Genomic DNA, 16,443 nt, shown 5'->3' with positions numbered 1-16,443 from the left:
CCAGAGTTCACTCAAATTCATGTCCATCGAGTCAGTGATGCCATCCAGCCATCTCATCCTCTGTCATCCCCTTCTCCTCCAGCCCTCAATCTTTCCCAGCATCAGAGTCTTTTCCAGTGACTCAACTCTTTATGTCAGGTGGCCAAAGAATTTGAGTTTCAGCTTTAGCATCAGTCCTTCCAAAGAACAGGACTGATCTCCTTTAGAATAGATTGGTTGGATCTCCTTGCAGTCCAAGGGACTCTCAAGAGTCTTCTCCAACACCACGGTTCAAAAGCATCAATTATTTGGCGCTCAGCTTTCTTCACAGTCCAACTCTTACATCCATACATGACTACTGGAAAAACCATAGCCTTGACTAGACGGACCTTTGTTGGCAAAGTAATGTCTCTGCTTTTGAATATGCTATCTAGGTTGGTCATAACTTTCCTTCCAAGGAGTAAGCATCTTTTAATTGCATGTTACCACCCGTCTAATTTCTGTCTCCATGAATCTGATTACTGTAGGTACCGTACATAAGTGAAATCATACGATGCTTTGTCTTTTTATGACTAGCTTATTCTACTTAGCATAATGTCCTCAAAGTTCATCCATGTTCTAACATGTGTCAGAATTTCTTTCCTTTTTAAGGCTGAATAATAGTCCACTGTATATATATATGATATTTTGTTTACCCATTCATCTGCTGATGGACAGTTGGGCTGCTTCCACCTTTTGGCGGTTGTGAATAATGTTGCTGTGAACATGAGTGTATCAGTGTCTTTTTGAGACCCTCTTTTCGATTCCTTTGGATACATATCCAGAAATAGAATTGTTGGATCATAGGATAATTCTCTTTTTAATTTTTTAAGGAACGTCCATACTCTTTTTTTGCAGTGACCACACCATTTTACATTCTCACCAAGAGTGCACAAAGGTTCTAGTTTCTCAACAGCCTCACCAGTATTGCTATTTTCTGTTTTGTTTGTGATGTCCTAATGGGAGTAAGATGATATCTCATTGTGGTTTTGATTTGCATTTCCTTAGTAATTAATAGGGGCTTTCCAAATGGCACAGTGGTAAAGAATCTGCCTGCCAGTGCAAGAGATGTAAGAGATGTGTGTTTGATCTTTGGGTCGGAAAGATCTCTCGGAGTAGGAAATGGCAACCCACTCCAGTATTCTTACCTGGAAAATTCCACGTACAGAGGAGCCTGGCAGGCTACAGTCGATGGGGTCGTAAAGAGCTGGATACAACTGAGCGACTGAGTGCACACCTGCGCCCACACACCCACAGTAATTAGTGATGCTGGGCATCTTTTAATGTACTTGTTGACTATTTGTATATTTTCTTTGGAAGATTTCTATTCAAATCCTTTGCCCATTTTTTAATTGGGTTTTTTTTGTTGTTGTTGTTCTAGAGTTGTAGCCCTTTATGTTTTTTCTCATATGGCCAATTGGGTATAGAGGTCAGGTTTTCCACAGCTGAACTGCCTCTGCACAAACATCTCCCAGACCTTTAAAATACGTAGCTGTAAGTTGCTCACAGTGCTTGACCTCAGGGACAGTATTGCTGTCACTTGGCCTACTGTGCTGTCCTTAACCGGAACCGGCTAGTGTGTTTCAGGTCCACAGGCTGAACTCTTCAACAGTGCTTTTGTGTATGTTAAGATGAGTTAGAGCTCCTGACTTGTCTGGATGGTGGCCCTTATATGGAATTTCTAAAAAAGATACTTCGAAATTTAAAAAGTTCCTCTTCCCTCTTGGTTGTTGCATTTATGCATGGCTTGAAACCCTGTGAGCAGAGTTCATGCTGAATTCCAGCCTCCATACATCTTGGTTGGACACTCCTGTGCTGGGTACACCTTGCACTCTACCTCACATGGCAGCCTTGCCTGCAGATTTCAGCTGCTTTTAGGGACAGTAAAGTAATCATAAAAATACTGTCCTTATTTGAAAGTGGTATGTATGTGGCGGGGAAGGGAGAGCTCTCGACCTCTGAAAGGGGATTGTCCAAGACTCCTTACCAAGATAATCACTGCTCCTGTTAGTCTACAACTAGTCTTATAAGAACTTGTTTGGGAAAAATATTCTAAACCAGACTTCCTCCAGTCCAGTAAAGTTGTGTCAGAAAAACTATGTTTGGATAATGTTATTCATCCACACAATAGTATTGAAAAGGAAGGGGAAAAAGTGACTGAAATATTAGTACTGGAGTGTTCTTCCTATACTACTAATAGTAGTAATAATGTTGTTCCTATATTAGTACAGGCAGATTCTTTTTATAGGAATGTTGGTAGATTGCAACCAATGGTCTCAAGTTCTCCCTCCCTCTATCCTTGTTCCTTTGCTGTGTAACTTTGGGTGATATCCCATTCTGACTCTGAGCTCAGCAACCTGACTTGGATTGGCCCATGAGATGCTGGCAAACATGGCAAAACAGGGGGCTTGAAAAGATCTTGCGCAGTGGGGCTTGCCCTCCCTTGGGGTTCCTGGAACCTTTTTGTTACCATGTGAATAAGCCTGGGCTAGCCTGCTAGAGGATGAGAGACATGAGAAACTCAGACTCGCATTTTGGTTTGTTGCTATATCTCTGCCTTCTAGAGTTCCCTGGTCTAAGTTTCTTTGATTTACTTTCCACAGAGAATAAGTATTCTAGTTGAGAAAGAGAAGTCAACTAGTTTCATGGGAGTAGGGCCTGGGTTCTACTTACTTTGTTCTTGTAATAGCTGCAGTCTAAACCCCTTCCTTCTGCGCTGGCTTTGTAAGATGTGACTGTGTGAATGGACTTGTATATCCCTCTTTGGGCACTTAGGTTTCACTCCTAAACACATCACCATTCCACTAGTCTCTGTTTTCATATATAAATCTCTCCTTGTTTCATCAGAGATAGAGTTTGTGTTTCTGTTTCTTATTCTCCTGCTGTTCTTAGGGTGACTTAAGAAAGGTAATGAAAGCAGAAAGGTGTTTACTCCATTATCTTTATACTGAAAGTCTCTTAGATTTCTTTTTTTTGGCCACACCATGTGCCTTGTGGGATCCCAGCTTGCCAACCAGGGATTGAACCCATGCCTTTGGCAGTGAAAGCACAGAGTCCTAACCACTGGACTGCCAGGGAATTCCCTCTTAGATATTGACTTTAAAATGGAATTTGAAAGAGAATCTATGTTTTAATTATACAAAGTTCTCTTGGATATTCTATAAATATCAGTGATAATATTAGTATTTTTCTCTAATTAAAAGAATCTAATACTGCTTCCAGGTTGTATATGAAGATTCTTTCTTTTTGATTGACAGAGTTGTGTTGGTATCCAACTATACACGAACCCTGGATATTTTACAAGAAGTCTGCAAGCGTCATGGATATGCTTATACAAGACTTGATGGACAGACCCCAATCTCTCAAAGGCAGCAAATTGTTGATGGCTTTAATAGTAAATACTCTTCTGATTTTATTTTTTTGTTAAGTTCAAAAGCTGGTGGTGTGGGGCTTAACCTTATTGGAGGATCTCACTTAATCCTCTATGACATTGATTGGAATCCAGCTACTGATATCCAGGTAGGACTGTTTCTATATTAAACAAACATTATAAAATGCTGAAGGGGGATATGGGGCCTGCGGGGATATGAGGCTGATGATGAAGTATAAGAACTGCTGCATATTCAGCCCTTATTTTGTATCAGTCATCTACTACATGCTTTACATCTGTTCCGTCCTCACAGTAGTCCTGCAAGTGTGCGTGTTGTAAGCTCTGTTTTGCAGATGAAGCTATGGAAGCTTGTTCCAGGTCACATAGCTTGTAAGAGGCAGAGCCAGGATTCATACCCAAGCCGGGTATGTCTCCAGGCCCTACTTGGCTCTGTAGTTAGCTGAGCCTTCAGGATGTCCATGACCATCAGGGGAGCACAGCAAGGTGTTGCAGGTGCCATGTTTGTGCAGGGTATGGTGAAAATGCAAAATTAGCTTCCTTAGGAAAATATCTCAGAAGCAGCCTTTGGTTTTCTTCAGAGTACAGTCCATCTTCACAGATTTTGAGGTTTCTACCTATAGATTTGCACCTCACCTGGTAGCTGTGTTAGGGGACCGGGAGACGATCCTCAGGTTCATTGATTCACTAGAAGGACTCACAGAATCAGGAAAAACAGTTATATTCAAGTTAGGGTTTATTACAGTGAAAGGATACAGAGTAAAATCAGCACAGGTGAAAGGTACATAGGGCAGAGTCCAGGAGAGAGCAGGTACAAGCTTCCGGTTTTCCTTTCCCTATGGGATTATGTGGACAACACTTAATTTTCCCAGCATCAGTGAGTGACAACACCCATGGAATTTTGTCAAGCAGAGAAGTTCACTTGAGCCTTGATGTCTAGACTTTTTGTGGGAGGTTGGTCATGTAGGCACGAATTGGCCTCTGCAAAGGTCAAACTGGCCCAAGTCCCCACCTAAATCACATCGTTAGCATAAACAGCTTGGTGTGGCCCAAGACCCCAGGTAACCTAAGATGCTTTTATCAAGCACGATATTCCAGGGGCTTCCAGAAGCTGGTTGAGGGCCATAATTTTCTTTGGAATGTTCAGGGTTTGAATATCGACCTTTTACTAAATACTATCATGGATAAATCTTAAAACCTCAGGGATCTACCTAGGGCCTGAGCTGATTGCAGGTATCCTAGGGTTCCTTAGAGGTGAATCATTAGCCTGTTGGACCGAGAATAAACCCTCCATGCCCATGCTATCCTTGGTTCTTTTCATTCTTACTTCCCAAACTTGCTATCCCATTTTTTTTTTTCAATGCAGATAGCCCGTCTCACTGTTGCATGGCACCCTGTGGTTATTTTACAGTACCATAGTGAGTGTTCATTCATCCCTTTCTTTAACTCAGGAAAAAAATTGAAGTAGAGAAGGCTTAGTTATGCCTGGGCCTTGTTTTTTGAAGCTGTAAGTGAAATCTAGAATTCCTAGTTTTAAATTTATGAATACAAGTTGCTTATGTGGAGAAGGTTATTAGTTTCTATTGTACTTTCAGAATTCTCATTTATTTTCTACAGGCAATGTCTAGAGTGTGGAGAGATGGTCAGAAGCACCCTGTGCATATTTACAGACTCCTAACCACAGGTAGTAACCCTCCAGTATGAAAAAAGAGGCATTCTCTTTGAGTAAATAAAGATATTTTGTGTGTTAAACTGTGCTTCAGTACCAGGAATATTATTTTGTTAGCTAGTATAATAATAAATGTATTTTACCCTACCAAAATGACAGTTGTAAAGATCTAAAGGAAATCTAATGAATGTTTTCTCTTTAGGTACCATAGAGGAAAAGATCTATCAAAGACAGATCAGTAAGCAAGATCTTTCTGGGGCAGTTGTAGACCTATCCAAGACATCTGATCATATTCAGTTTTCAGTGGAAGAACTTAAAAATTTGTTCACATTGCATGAAAGTTCACATTGCGTTACTCATGACCTGCTTGACTGTGAATGTACAGGAGAAAATCATACAGGTTAGTTGCATTTTACTTCTGTTATGATGAAGTTAAGTGGTCACTCTTAAGCAGTTGAAAATATTTAAAAACAGAATAACTAAAATATTGACCACTTGCATATGTTAGTATTCTTTTTTCTTCAGGTCTTAGGGCAGCTACGACCTGGATATTTGAGAAAAAAAAATTTTTTTTTTAGCCGCACCCCCCTTTTTGTTTTCACTTGGAGGATAATTGCTTTACAGTGTTGTGTTGGTTTCTGCTGTACGACAACATGACTCAGCTATAAGTGTACATATATCCCCTGCCTCCTGAGCCTCCCTCTGATCCCCTCCCCACCCCACCCCCAGGCCACCCCAGAGCACCCAGCTGAGATGCCCGTGCTGCACAGCTGCTTCCCGCTCAGCAGGCTCACACGTGGCGCTGTTTATCCGTCAGTGCTGCTCTCGCAATCCGTACCCGCCCCCTCCCCCCCAGCTGCTCCACAGTCTGTTCTCTACGTCTGTGTCTCTGCTCCTATCCTGCAAATAGGTTTGTCAGTACCGTTTTTCTAGATTCCATATGTATGTATTAATATATGATATTTTCCTCTTTTTAACTTCACCCTGTATAACAAGCTTCAGTTTCATCCACCTCACTTCAGCTGACTCAGATTTCCTCCTCTTTATGGCTGAGTAACATTCTGTTGTATATAGGTGCCACAGCTTCTTGTAGGTCAGTGGGCATTGAGGTGGCTTCCATGTCCTAGCTCTTGTAAATAGTGCTGCAGTGAATGTTGGGGCACATGTGTCTTTTTGAATTACGGTTTTCTCAAGGTTTATGCCCAGTAGTGGGATTGCTGTGTCACATGGTAGTTTTATTCCTAGTTGTTTAAAGGAATAGTGGCTGTATCAATTTGCTTTCCCACCAACAGTGCAAGAGGACTCCCTTTTCTCCATATCCTCTCCAGAATTTATTGTCTGTAGATTTTTTTGATGATGGTCATTCTGACCAGTGTGAGGTGATACCTCATTGTAGTTTTGATTTGCATTTCTTTAATAATCATCAATGTTGAGTATCTTTTCATTGTGTTTTCAATGTTGAGTATCTTTTCATGCGTTTATCTTCTTTGGAGAAATGTTTGTTTAGGTCTTCCACCTTGTTTTGATTGGATTGTTTGTTTTCTGATACTGAGCTGCATGAACTGCTTGTATATTCTGGAGATTAATCCTTTGTCAGTTGCTTCGTTTGCAATTATTTTTTAACATTCCGAGGGTTGTCTTTTCATCTTGTTTACAGTTTTCTTTTGCTTTTAATTAGGTCCCATTTGTTTATTTTTGGTTTTATTTCCATTACTGTAGGAGAGAAAATTTTAATTAGAACCCTGTTAGTTCTCTCAATTTAGCTTATTTCAGAATCAGTTTTGGAAAATTTGACTTATTTAGTAAAAATCTTTCAAATCCTGATAATGATTTAAGAATTAGAGAAATGTTTTTAATCCTTATTTCTGTTTCTCACACACACACACACACACACACACACACACACACACACACACGACAGGCTAATCCTACTGTTTATTTTGTGTACAACTTATTCCTAATGAGGTCATACTTTGTAGACAGTACGCATAAGCCACCATGCTTCTTAATACCTCACACACCGCTTGTGCTGCTTAAATGAGGCTGAAAGTGTCAACCCTCCAGAATGAACACCATTCAGATAGGAACTCGATTTGGAGTAGTACTTGAGCAAGCAATGTCCGGAAGTTGGAAGTCACTTGATAATTGTATTGAGATGAGTTTAAGAAGTGAAACTGTATAAGACTAGCATGAAATAATCTATACTTTATATAGTCAACATTAATCTCCTCTGTTGTATGTTTTTTCCATTTTAGTGATTTCTATTCTAATTATTTCTTTTCTTTTGCCCTGTGTTTATCTAATTTTTTCCCTTATTTTCTAAAGTTGAATCCTTAGGTTAATGACTTTCAGTCTTCTTTTCTAAAATGGCTATTAAGGCTGTAAATTTTCTACTAAGCTGAAACTCATAATTTTGATATGCCATCTTAATTATTTTTCAGTTCTAAATATTTTTTATTTTCCATTATGATTTCTTCTTTGGCTCATGAGGTATTTAAAAAGTATGCTTAAAATGTATTTTAGCTTTTGTTATTGAATTCTGGCTGCTGCACTGTAGTCCCAGGTATGGTCTGCATGATATTGATTCTTTGGCAACTACTGAGACTTGGTGTATGTATGGCCTGGTGTGTTCAGTTACTAAATGTTTCTCTTGTGCATGAAAATCATTTGTATTCTCTTAATTACTTAGTTTACAGTTCTGCCGTATGAGTCAAACTTTCTGTTACCAAATTACTTTTTTCTTATTTTAAAGATTTAAAAATTTACTAATTTAACTGGAAAATTGGTAATGTTTACATATGAAAGCTATTTGAAAGTATAAAATATATATGGTGGAAACACTTCCTTCTGTAATGCCCTCATCTGTCTAGTTTCTAGTCCTGCTACCCTATAAAAAACTACTGTTACTAGTTTTTTGTGTATCCTTCTAGATGTATTTTTATACATATGCAAGGAACTCTGAATAAATATTATTTGCCCAGTTCCCCCCAGGCCCCCATAAGGGATTGTGTAGTATGTGTATGATTCTGTACCTTCTATGCCTTTTTCCCCAAGAAAAAGAAACGCAAAAAAGCAAAATGGCTGTCTGAGGAAGCCTTACAAATAGCTGTGAAAAGAAGCGAAAAGCAAAGGAGAAAAGGAAAGATATACCCATCTGAATGCAGAGTTCCAAAGAATAGCAAGGAGAGATAAGAAAGCCTTCCTCAGCGCTCAATGAAAAGAAATAGAGGAAAACAATAGAATGGGAAAGACTAGAGATCTCTTCAAGAAAATTAGAGATACCAAGGGAACATTTTATGCAAAGGTGGGCTCAGTAAAGGACAGAAATGGTATGGACCTAACAGAAACAGAAGATATTAAGAAGAGGTGGCAAGAATACACAGAAGAACTGTACAAAAAAGATCTTCATGACCCAGATAATCACGATGGTGTGATCACTCACCTAGAACCAGACATCCTGGAATGCGAAATCAAGTGGGCCTTAGGAAACACCACTATGAACAAAGCTAGTGGAGGTGATGGAATTCCAGTTGAGCTATTTCACATCTTTAAAGATGATGCTGTGAAAGTGCTGCACTCAATATGCCAGCAAATTTGGAAAAGTCAGCAGTGGCCACAGGACTGGAAAAGGTCAGTTTTCATTCCAATCTCAAAGAAAGGTAATGCCAAAGAATGCTCAAACTACCGCACAATTGCAGTCATCTCACACTCTAGTAAAGTGATACTTAAAATTCTCCAAGCCAGGCTTCAGCAATACGTGAACCGTGAACTTCCAGTTGTTCAAGCTGGTTTTAGAAAAGGCAGAGGAACCAGAGACCAAATTGCCAACATCCGCTGGATCATGGAAAAAGCAAGAGAGTTCCAGAAAAACATCTATTTCTGCTTTATTGACTATGCCAAAGCCTTTGACTGTGTGGATCACAATAAACTGTGGAAGATTCTGAAAGAGATGGGAATACCAGACCACCTGACCTGCCTCTTGAGAAATCTGTATGCAGGTCAGGAAGCAACACTTAGAACTGGGCATGGAACAACAGACTGGTTCCAAATAGGAAAAGGAGTTCGTCAAGGCTGTATATTGTCACCCTGCTTATTTAACTTCTATGCAGAGTACATCATGAGAAACGCTAGGCTGGAAGAAGCACAAGCTGGAATCAAGATTGCCGGGAGAAATATCAACAACCTCAGATATGCAGATGACACCACCCTTACGGCAGAAAGTAAAAAGGAACTAAAGAGCCCCTTGATGAAAGTGAGAGAGGAGAGTAGTGAAAAAGTAGGCTTAAAGCTCAACATTCAGAAAACAAAGATCATGGCATCTGGTTCCATCACTTCATGGGAAATAGATGGGGAAACAGTGGCTGACTTTATTTTTCTGGGCTCCAAGTCACTGCAGATGGTGATTGCAGCCATGAAATTAAAAGACACTTACTCCTTAGAAGGAAAAAGTTATGACCAACCTAGATAGCATATTGAAAAGCAGAGACATTACTTTGCCGACAAAGGTCTGTCTAGTCAAGGTTATGGTTTTTCCAGTGGTCATGTATGGATATGAGAGTTGGACTATAAAAAGAGCTGAGCGCTGAAGAATTGATGCTTTTGAACTGTGGTGTTGGCGAAGACTCTTGAGAGTCCCTTGGACTGCAAGGAGATCCAACCAGTCCATCCTAAAGGAGATCAGTCCTGGGTATTCATTGGAAGGACTGATGTTGAAGCTGAAACTCCAATACTTTGGCCACCTGATGCGAAGAGCTGACTCATTGGAAAAGACCCTGATGCTGGGAAAGATTGAGGGCAGGAGGAGAAGGGGACGATGGAGGATGAGATGGTTGGATGACATCACCGACTCAATGGACATGGGTTTGGGTGGACTCCGGGAGTTGGTGATGAACAGGGAGGCCTGGCGTACTGCGGCTCATGGGGTCGCAAAGAGTCAGACATGACTGAGCGACTAAGCTGAACTCAACTCTACCTTTTTCATTTAATAGTATATCTCAAGATCTTTCTGTATCATTACAGAAAGTTTCCTTATTCTTATTTTCCCCTCAGTTATATAATCCTCCATTGAATGAATAGACCATAATTTATTCATCTAACCTCACAGCTGTGTAATTAGGTTCTTTTCAGTCAGTATGCATCTTCATTCATACATCTTTTTCCACATGTTCAAATATCTCTGTAAGGTTAATTATCAGTTTTGCTCTGTCAGAGAATATGTACATTTGTAGTTTGATAGGTCCTGCTAAGGTGCCCTCCACTGGAGTGGAGGTTGTATCATTTATACCCCACCAACAGTATACTATTTCCCCACAGCTTTCCCAGTTTAGGATTATCAGATTTTGGGTTTTTGTCAGTCTGAGAGTAAAAATGGCTCATTTGTCTAGTTTTAATTTAATTTTCTTTTGTTATGAGTGAAGTTGAGAATGCTTTTCTATGGTTAAGAGCTGTATTTTCTTTATGTGAACCACCTGTTCATAACATTTGCCCATTTTTCTGTTAATAACCTAATTCTTTGTTAGATGTATTATTAAGAAATACATTAAAATCTTACAGTATGACAGTGAAGTTTTCTCTTTCTCATTGTTCTGTCAATTTTTGCTTTATATACTTTATATGTTGTTTGTGAAATGTTTTCATTATTATTTTATTATTATTTATATTTTCATTATGTAGGGATTGCTTTATCCCTAACGTCTTTTGCTTTCATTTTGTCTTATGTTAATATATTACACTGACTTTCTCATTGTTAGTATTTATCTGATACATCTTTTCCCATTCTTTTACATTAAATCTTTCTGTATCGTTTTAGGTAGCTCTCATTTAAATAGCATGAGCCTGAATTTTCTTTTTTTATCCGGTCTGATGTTTTCTTTCAACTAGAGCATTCAGTCTATTTACATTAATTATAATTACGGATATATTTTGATTCATTTCTACTGTCTGTCTTTTCATTTTTTGTTTTTTTCCCCCAACAAGGGTCTATTAGTGATTAAGTCTCTCAGTATTTTATTTTTCAAAGTGTTTTTTCTCTTTCTTAAATTCTGTCTTTGCTGGGTGTACAGTTCTAGTTGATAGGGTTTTTTAATGTTTTGGGTTTTTTTTTTTTGGTCAGTACTTTCGAGGTATTTTTCTACTGTCTCCTAGATCCTCAAAGCAGCCTCAGCTTTTGTATCTTCTGCTCTGTTTGGTTCTTCCATTTTCTAGCTCTTGTTAAACTTCTCACCGTTCATCTCCTGAGTTTGTTGCACATCTATATGATTATTATCTTGAACTCTTTATTGGGTTGATTGCTTATCTCTACTTCTCTTACTACGTCTTCTGGGGTTTTATCTTACTTCTTTGCTTGGAACATATTCTTCTGTCTCCTCATTTTGCCTCTGTGTTTATTTTTGTGTGTTAAATAGGTTGGGTTTTTCCTGATCTTGGAGAAGTGACCTCTATTTCCTGTATTCCTCTGGCTTTCCCATATGCAATTCCCTTCGGTCTTCAAAGCCAGATATTTTGGGGGCTCATCTTCCCTGTGCGGGACCCCTAGGCTGGAGAGCTTGACATGGGCCACAGGCCCCTTGGTCTTTGGGGAGAACCTCTGCAATTGTGATTATCCTCCAGTTTGTGGGTCAGCTACACAGCGGGGTGGGTCCTGACTGCATCTCTGCCTCTCCTACCCATCTCCTTGTAGTTCTTTCTGTCTTTAATTGTGGAAAATCTCTTCTGTTGGTCTTCACGTCCCTCTCATAGAAAGTTGCAATTTGTAACAATTACATAGTCCTACTTTTGGTGTGCCAGTGGGAGAAGGCGAGCTCAGGGTCTTCCTACTTTGCCATTGTGGCCACTCTCTCATCCTTCAGATCTGAATAACACAGGTCAGCTTCTCCTGTTGTACATGCTCACAGCCCTCTCTGTCTTAGCTTCATACCCTTAGCTCTGTTTGTAATGTGGTTCCATAGTTCCTTATTTCCAGTTTCGAAATCTAGAAAGCTTGAAAGACCAAAAGTTGTCACCCCCCGCCCCGCACCCCCCCACCACCACACCCCCATCCCCCGACCCCGCACCTTCCCCCTTATGGCTCAGCTGGTAAAGAATCCGCCTGCAATGCAGGAGACCCGGGTTTGATCCCTGGGTTGGGAAGATCCTCTGGAGAAGGGAAAGGCTACCCACTCCAGTATTCTGGCCTGGAGAATTCCATGGACTGTATAGTCCACGGGGGCGCAAAGAGTTGGACACGACTGAGCGACTTTCACTCACTTCACTTTCATAAATTTGCAACAGTCTTATTTGGTGGCAGATACCTTAGCTAAATTAATGTGAATTTATTGATGGTCTTTAATCTCTTTTGTACAACTGTTCTTGCCATAGCTGATTAATGAATTTGATTATGGAGTGTTATCCCACGTTGTTACAGTTGTATTCTAAATTAGGAAACCTATCTGGCACCACAGGCTTTTAGATGAGAAATTGTGGACCTATAATACATCTATCTCTCTAGATGATTATTTGTTTAATGTGTAGTTCTCTTGTTAGATCATAAGGTCCTTGAAGTCAGGCCATGTCTATTTTTGTTGACCACTTTGGCCCTCTTTGCTCAAGTTAACACATAATAAACAATTTATAAATATTCGTAAAAGGAATGAATTAATTGAATTTGCTCATCTTAACATGAACTATGGTAATCAAATATAATAAGTCACACAAACTCATTATATAATAAGAAAAGTATTGTATATAATAGAGTATTGATTGGCCTAAGGATTTTCTTATTGTTTTACTTATTTCAGGTGATTCATTGGAAAAACTCCCTGTGTCTAGAAATTGTCAGCTTGGTCCACATCAACAGAAGTCTGATTCCCTGAAACCTCTCTCCATGTCACAACTGAAGCAATGGAAACATTTTCCTGGAGATCATTTAAATCTTACAGATCCTTTTCTTGAAAGAATAAGAGAAAATGTATCATTCTTTTTTCAAAATATAACCAATCAAACTATTGCTATATAATGAAATATTACTTTATGACGTTACTTTGCTTCCCCCTTTAAAAAGTTAATCTAGTAAGTAAATGTACTTCTGGAAAACAAATAAAATTATTTTAATTATAATAATGTATTTTGTTGCACACTATATTATAGTTTTGATATGGTAGTCAGAACTGACTTGTTTAATGTTTTGTATATGTTCCTAAATATTGAAACATTAGAGACATACTTCTATCATCCTATAATTGCTTATCAATAATTCCATAATTTGTACACTTTATTAAGTGCTTTCTAAAGAATTTTCATAAGGAATACTAAAAGGTAAAATGCCCAGTTTCTTGTCTTTGGGAAAGCTAAATCGATTAGGAATTGTAGCCATAGATGTGGGAGACAATTGAAAACTTTGATAAGTTTAAACTATAGCTCAAGGGAGAAAGAGAATGAGAGATTGGGATTACAGATGCTGACGATGTGATGCAGGGCAGTTCGGATGAGAATGGTGTGTAGGTTGTGGCAGGATGGGGAGGAGCACTGGACACGTCAAAGCACTGGTTTCTAATCTGGGACCTCTGACTCGTAGGGGACTGACGCGCTGTCTGTAAAGCCATGCCCACCAAGCACTGTGTATACACTGGACCATGGCTCAGCTACCATCATGTTGAAGGCTTCGGAGGAAATTGTTGACATTAGTGTACAAAGCAAGCTTTACAGGACTGAAGTTGCAAAGAGAAAGGAATTACTCATTTAATCTCCAGTTAGGGCTCCTATAATCAGCTTTTGATTCCTTTTAGGGAAATTCTTTTAGACCGAATATGGTCTTAAGGTTTTGAGTAAAGACTCAATTATCATCAAATCTGAGTTCTTCAGATCTGTAGTGCCATGCTGGGTGTTTGTGGGCTTCCTTAGTAGCTCAGATGATAAAGAATCCGCTTGCAATGCAGGAGACCCCCTCGATTCCTGGGTCAGGAAGATCCCCTGGAGAAGGGATAGGCTACCCATTCCAGTATTCTTGGGCTTCCCTGGTGGCTCAGATGGTAAAGAATCCACCTGCAATGTGGGAGACCTGAGTTCGATCAGTCGGTTGGGAAGATCCCCTGGAGAAGGGAAAGGCTACCCCCTCCAGTATTCTTGCCTGGAGAATCCCCATGGACAGAGAAGCCTGGCAGGCTACAGTCCGTGGGATCACAAAGAGTCGGACACGACTGAGCGACTAAACACGCACGCACATGCGCGCCTGGGCATTTGTGCATCTGTGATTCATGAACGGGCATTTTGGGGACCAAGTTTTTCAGAAAGGAAGTAATCAACTAATAAAAAGCGAAAATGGTATTTCTGGACTCTGTTTACAGGCTTCTTATATGAGGCTTAACATATAAAACTGTCTTCAGTATGTATCTTGTATGACATTATTCTCAGTTATAAAATCTTTTTAAAAAGGTAAGAGACTAGCTGCGTTATTGTCTTATGTTAACTGTAGTGGACACTAGGGTGTACTGCCCAGGTTGCCCCCTTTAGGATCAAGCTGCTCATTTATCCAGCTGTTGGGAGTGTCACCGGCGACCACTCATAGCCAAGTCTCTCTCCAAGAAGAGCCCACAGCTGAAAGGAGCTACCTTATGCTAAGTTCCCGTCCCTCCCCTAGGTGACTGGTGCCCACTGATCTGATGATGTAGGGTAGAAAGGCCCAGCCCTTTGCCTCATCTGGGACAAGCCTTCAGGGCCCACTCCAGCTCTAGGCCCTCTGTTGAGGCCTGTGTTGTTGCTTCACTGCCATTCAGCTTGTCTCTGTGTCCAGACCTGCTTCCCTCAGTGCCTTACAGATGTCGCTCCTGACAAACTCCCTGCATGCAGATCTGCTCGGTCTGTTGTCCAGGTGACCTGACCTAAGACATTACCCACAGAGGCATCACCGAGGAAAAGCACTTGAATAATTATGATCGATGGATTCCAATTGTCATTAGTTGTTGGCAGAATAATTGTTGAATGGAATGAGCTGATACATGAAAACATTTTTAAAAGTACAATAAATTTTGCGTCATACCACATTTGAAAAACAGACCACGTCGAAATGAATTGCTGTCTGTATACTCACAGTGTTGTACGGTCATCACCACTGTCCATTTTCAGAGGCATTCTCAGTGTTTCTGTCCCCAGTACTAGAGGCCTCTATCCAGTCATTCCCCAGCTGGCAAATGCAATGAACTCTTTTCAATCTTCATCTTGACTTCTGTTCACATTAGGTATGGGTGAACTGCTTGAAATCCCTGCCTTTCTTAATTTTGATTAAATTCATTTGTCATTCCACAATTATTTATTGAATACCTAGTTCATGTTGGACATCGTCTTAGGAATTACGCATATAGCAAAGAATAGACGGTCTCTGCCCTCACTGTGCTTTCATTCTAGCATCATGAGAATGATACGCATATGTAAGAGAGGTGTCAGGTGGACGTGCCAGGTGGGGCCACTCAGAGGGAACCCCGGCTCTGGGGAGGCGGCCCTGGGAGCCCAGGCCTACAGCTCTAGGCCAGGAAGCCTTGAACTTGGGCCTGCTTGGTCAGGATGCATGTCCTCTCCCAGGAGACCCCCCTCCAGCAGTGTTCTCAGGTCTGCCCGTGAGAGCCGGTCAAGCTGGTCCCCCAATGAGCAGGGATCATGCACTTGCACACGTGTAGCCTTGGAGCGTGCACAGAGCTGGCGTGCCTGGGTGTGTGTCTACTTCTGCAGCCCAGAGTGTCCTGAGTAGGAGCCTGCTTTTGTAGATAGTTCTGTGGTTTCAGAGGGCTTCCCAGGTGATGCTAGCAGTAAAGAGCCTGCCTGCCAATGCAGGAGACGTAAGAGATGTGGGTTTGATCCCTGGGTCAGTAAGATGCTCTGGAGGAGGAAATGGCAACCCTCTGCAGTATTGGAGCATCCCATGGACAGAGGAGCCTAGCAAGCTATAGTCCATAAGGTCACAAAGAGTTGGACACAACTAAAGTGACTTAACAACGTAATATTGCACATGGTGATAAGTGCTATGAAGAAAAATAAAAATAAGGGAGATATTAAAGTGAAGATGGAGATTGCTATTTATATGCAGTAGATTTATGCAGAAGCCTGAAAAAAGTCAGGGATTGAGGCCTATGACATTTTCTGGGAAAAAGTGTTCCAGATGGAAGGAACCACAAGTGCAAAGGTCCTGAGACAGGGGAAGGAGTATTGACGCATTTGAGAAACAGCTTGAGGCCGCTGCGGGGAGAGAAGTGTAGTAGGAGATGAGGTAAAAGAATCGCAGTGAGGAGGTCAGATGTTATAGGGCAGCGAAGACCATCTTGAAAGCTTCAGCTTTACTTGGAGGGAGATGGAAAACCACCGGGAATTGAGCCAAGGAAAGTCGCGAGATGAATCGCTCCGT

At 40.6% G+C, this 16,443-nt stretch overlaps 1 protein-coding gene across 6 annotated transcripts in view; it reads left to right on the top strand.

Moving 5' to 3' along the window:
* RAD54B (RAD54 homolog B) overlaps positions 1-13,285 on the top strand; it is a 113,579-nt gene extending 100,294 nt beyond the window's left edge. For all 6 annotated transcript variants that reach the window (XM_006076275.4, XM_006076278.4, XM_025265040.3 and 3 more), the window contains 4 exons: positions 3,276-3,537; positions 5,024-5,090; positions 5,278-5,475; positions 12,851-13,285. In XM_006076275.4, coding sequence (XP_006076337.2) covers positions 3,276-3,537; positions 5,024-5,090; positions 5,278-5,475; positions 12,851-13,068 — 745 coding nt within the window. In that variant the 3' untranslated portion in view covers positions 13,069-13,285. The remainder of the gene's footprint in view (positions 1-3,275; positions 3,538-5,023; positions 5,091-5,277; positions 5,476-12,850) is intronic.
* Positions 13,286-16,443: the final 3,158 nt, after the last annotated feature.

This window comes from Bubalus bubalis, chromosome 15 (assembly GCF_019923935.1).
Source record: "Bubalus bubalis isolate 160015118507 breed Murrah chromosome 15, NDDB_SH_1, whole genome shotgun sequence".
NCBI lineage: Eukaryota > Metazoa > Chordata > Mammalia > Artiodactyla > Bovidae > Bubalus > Bubalus bubalis.
Note: the sequence above shows the minus strand (reverse complement) of the source record. Positions and strands in the feature narration are given on the sequence as shown.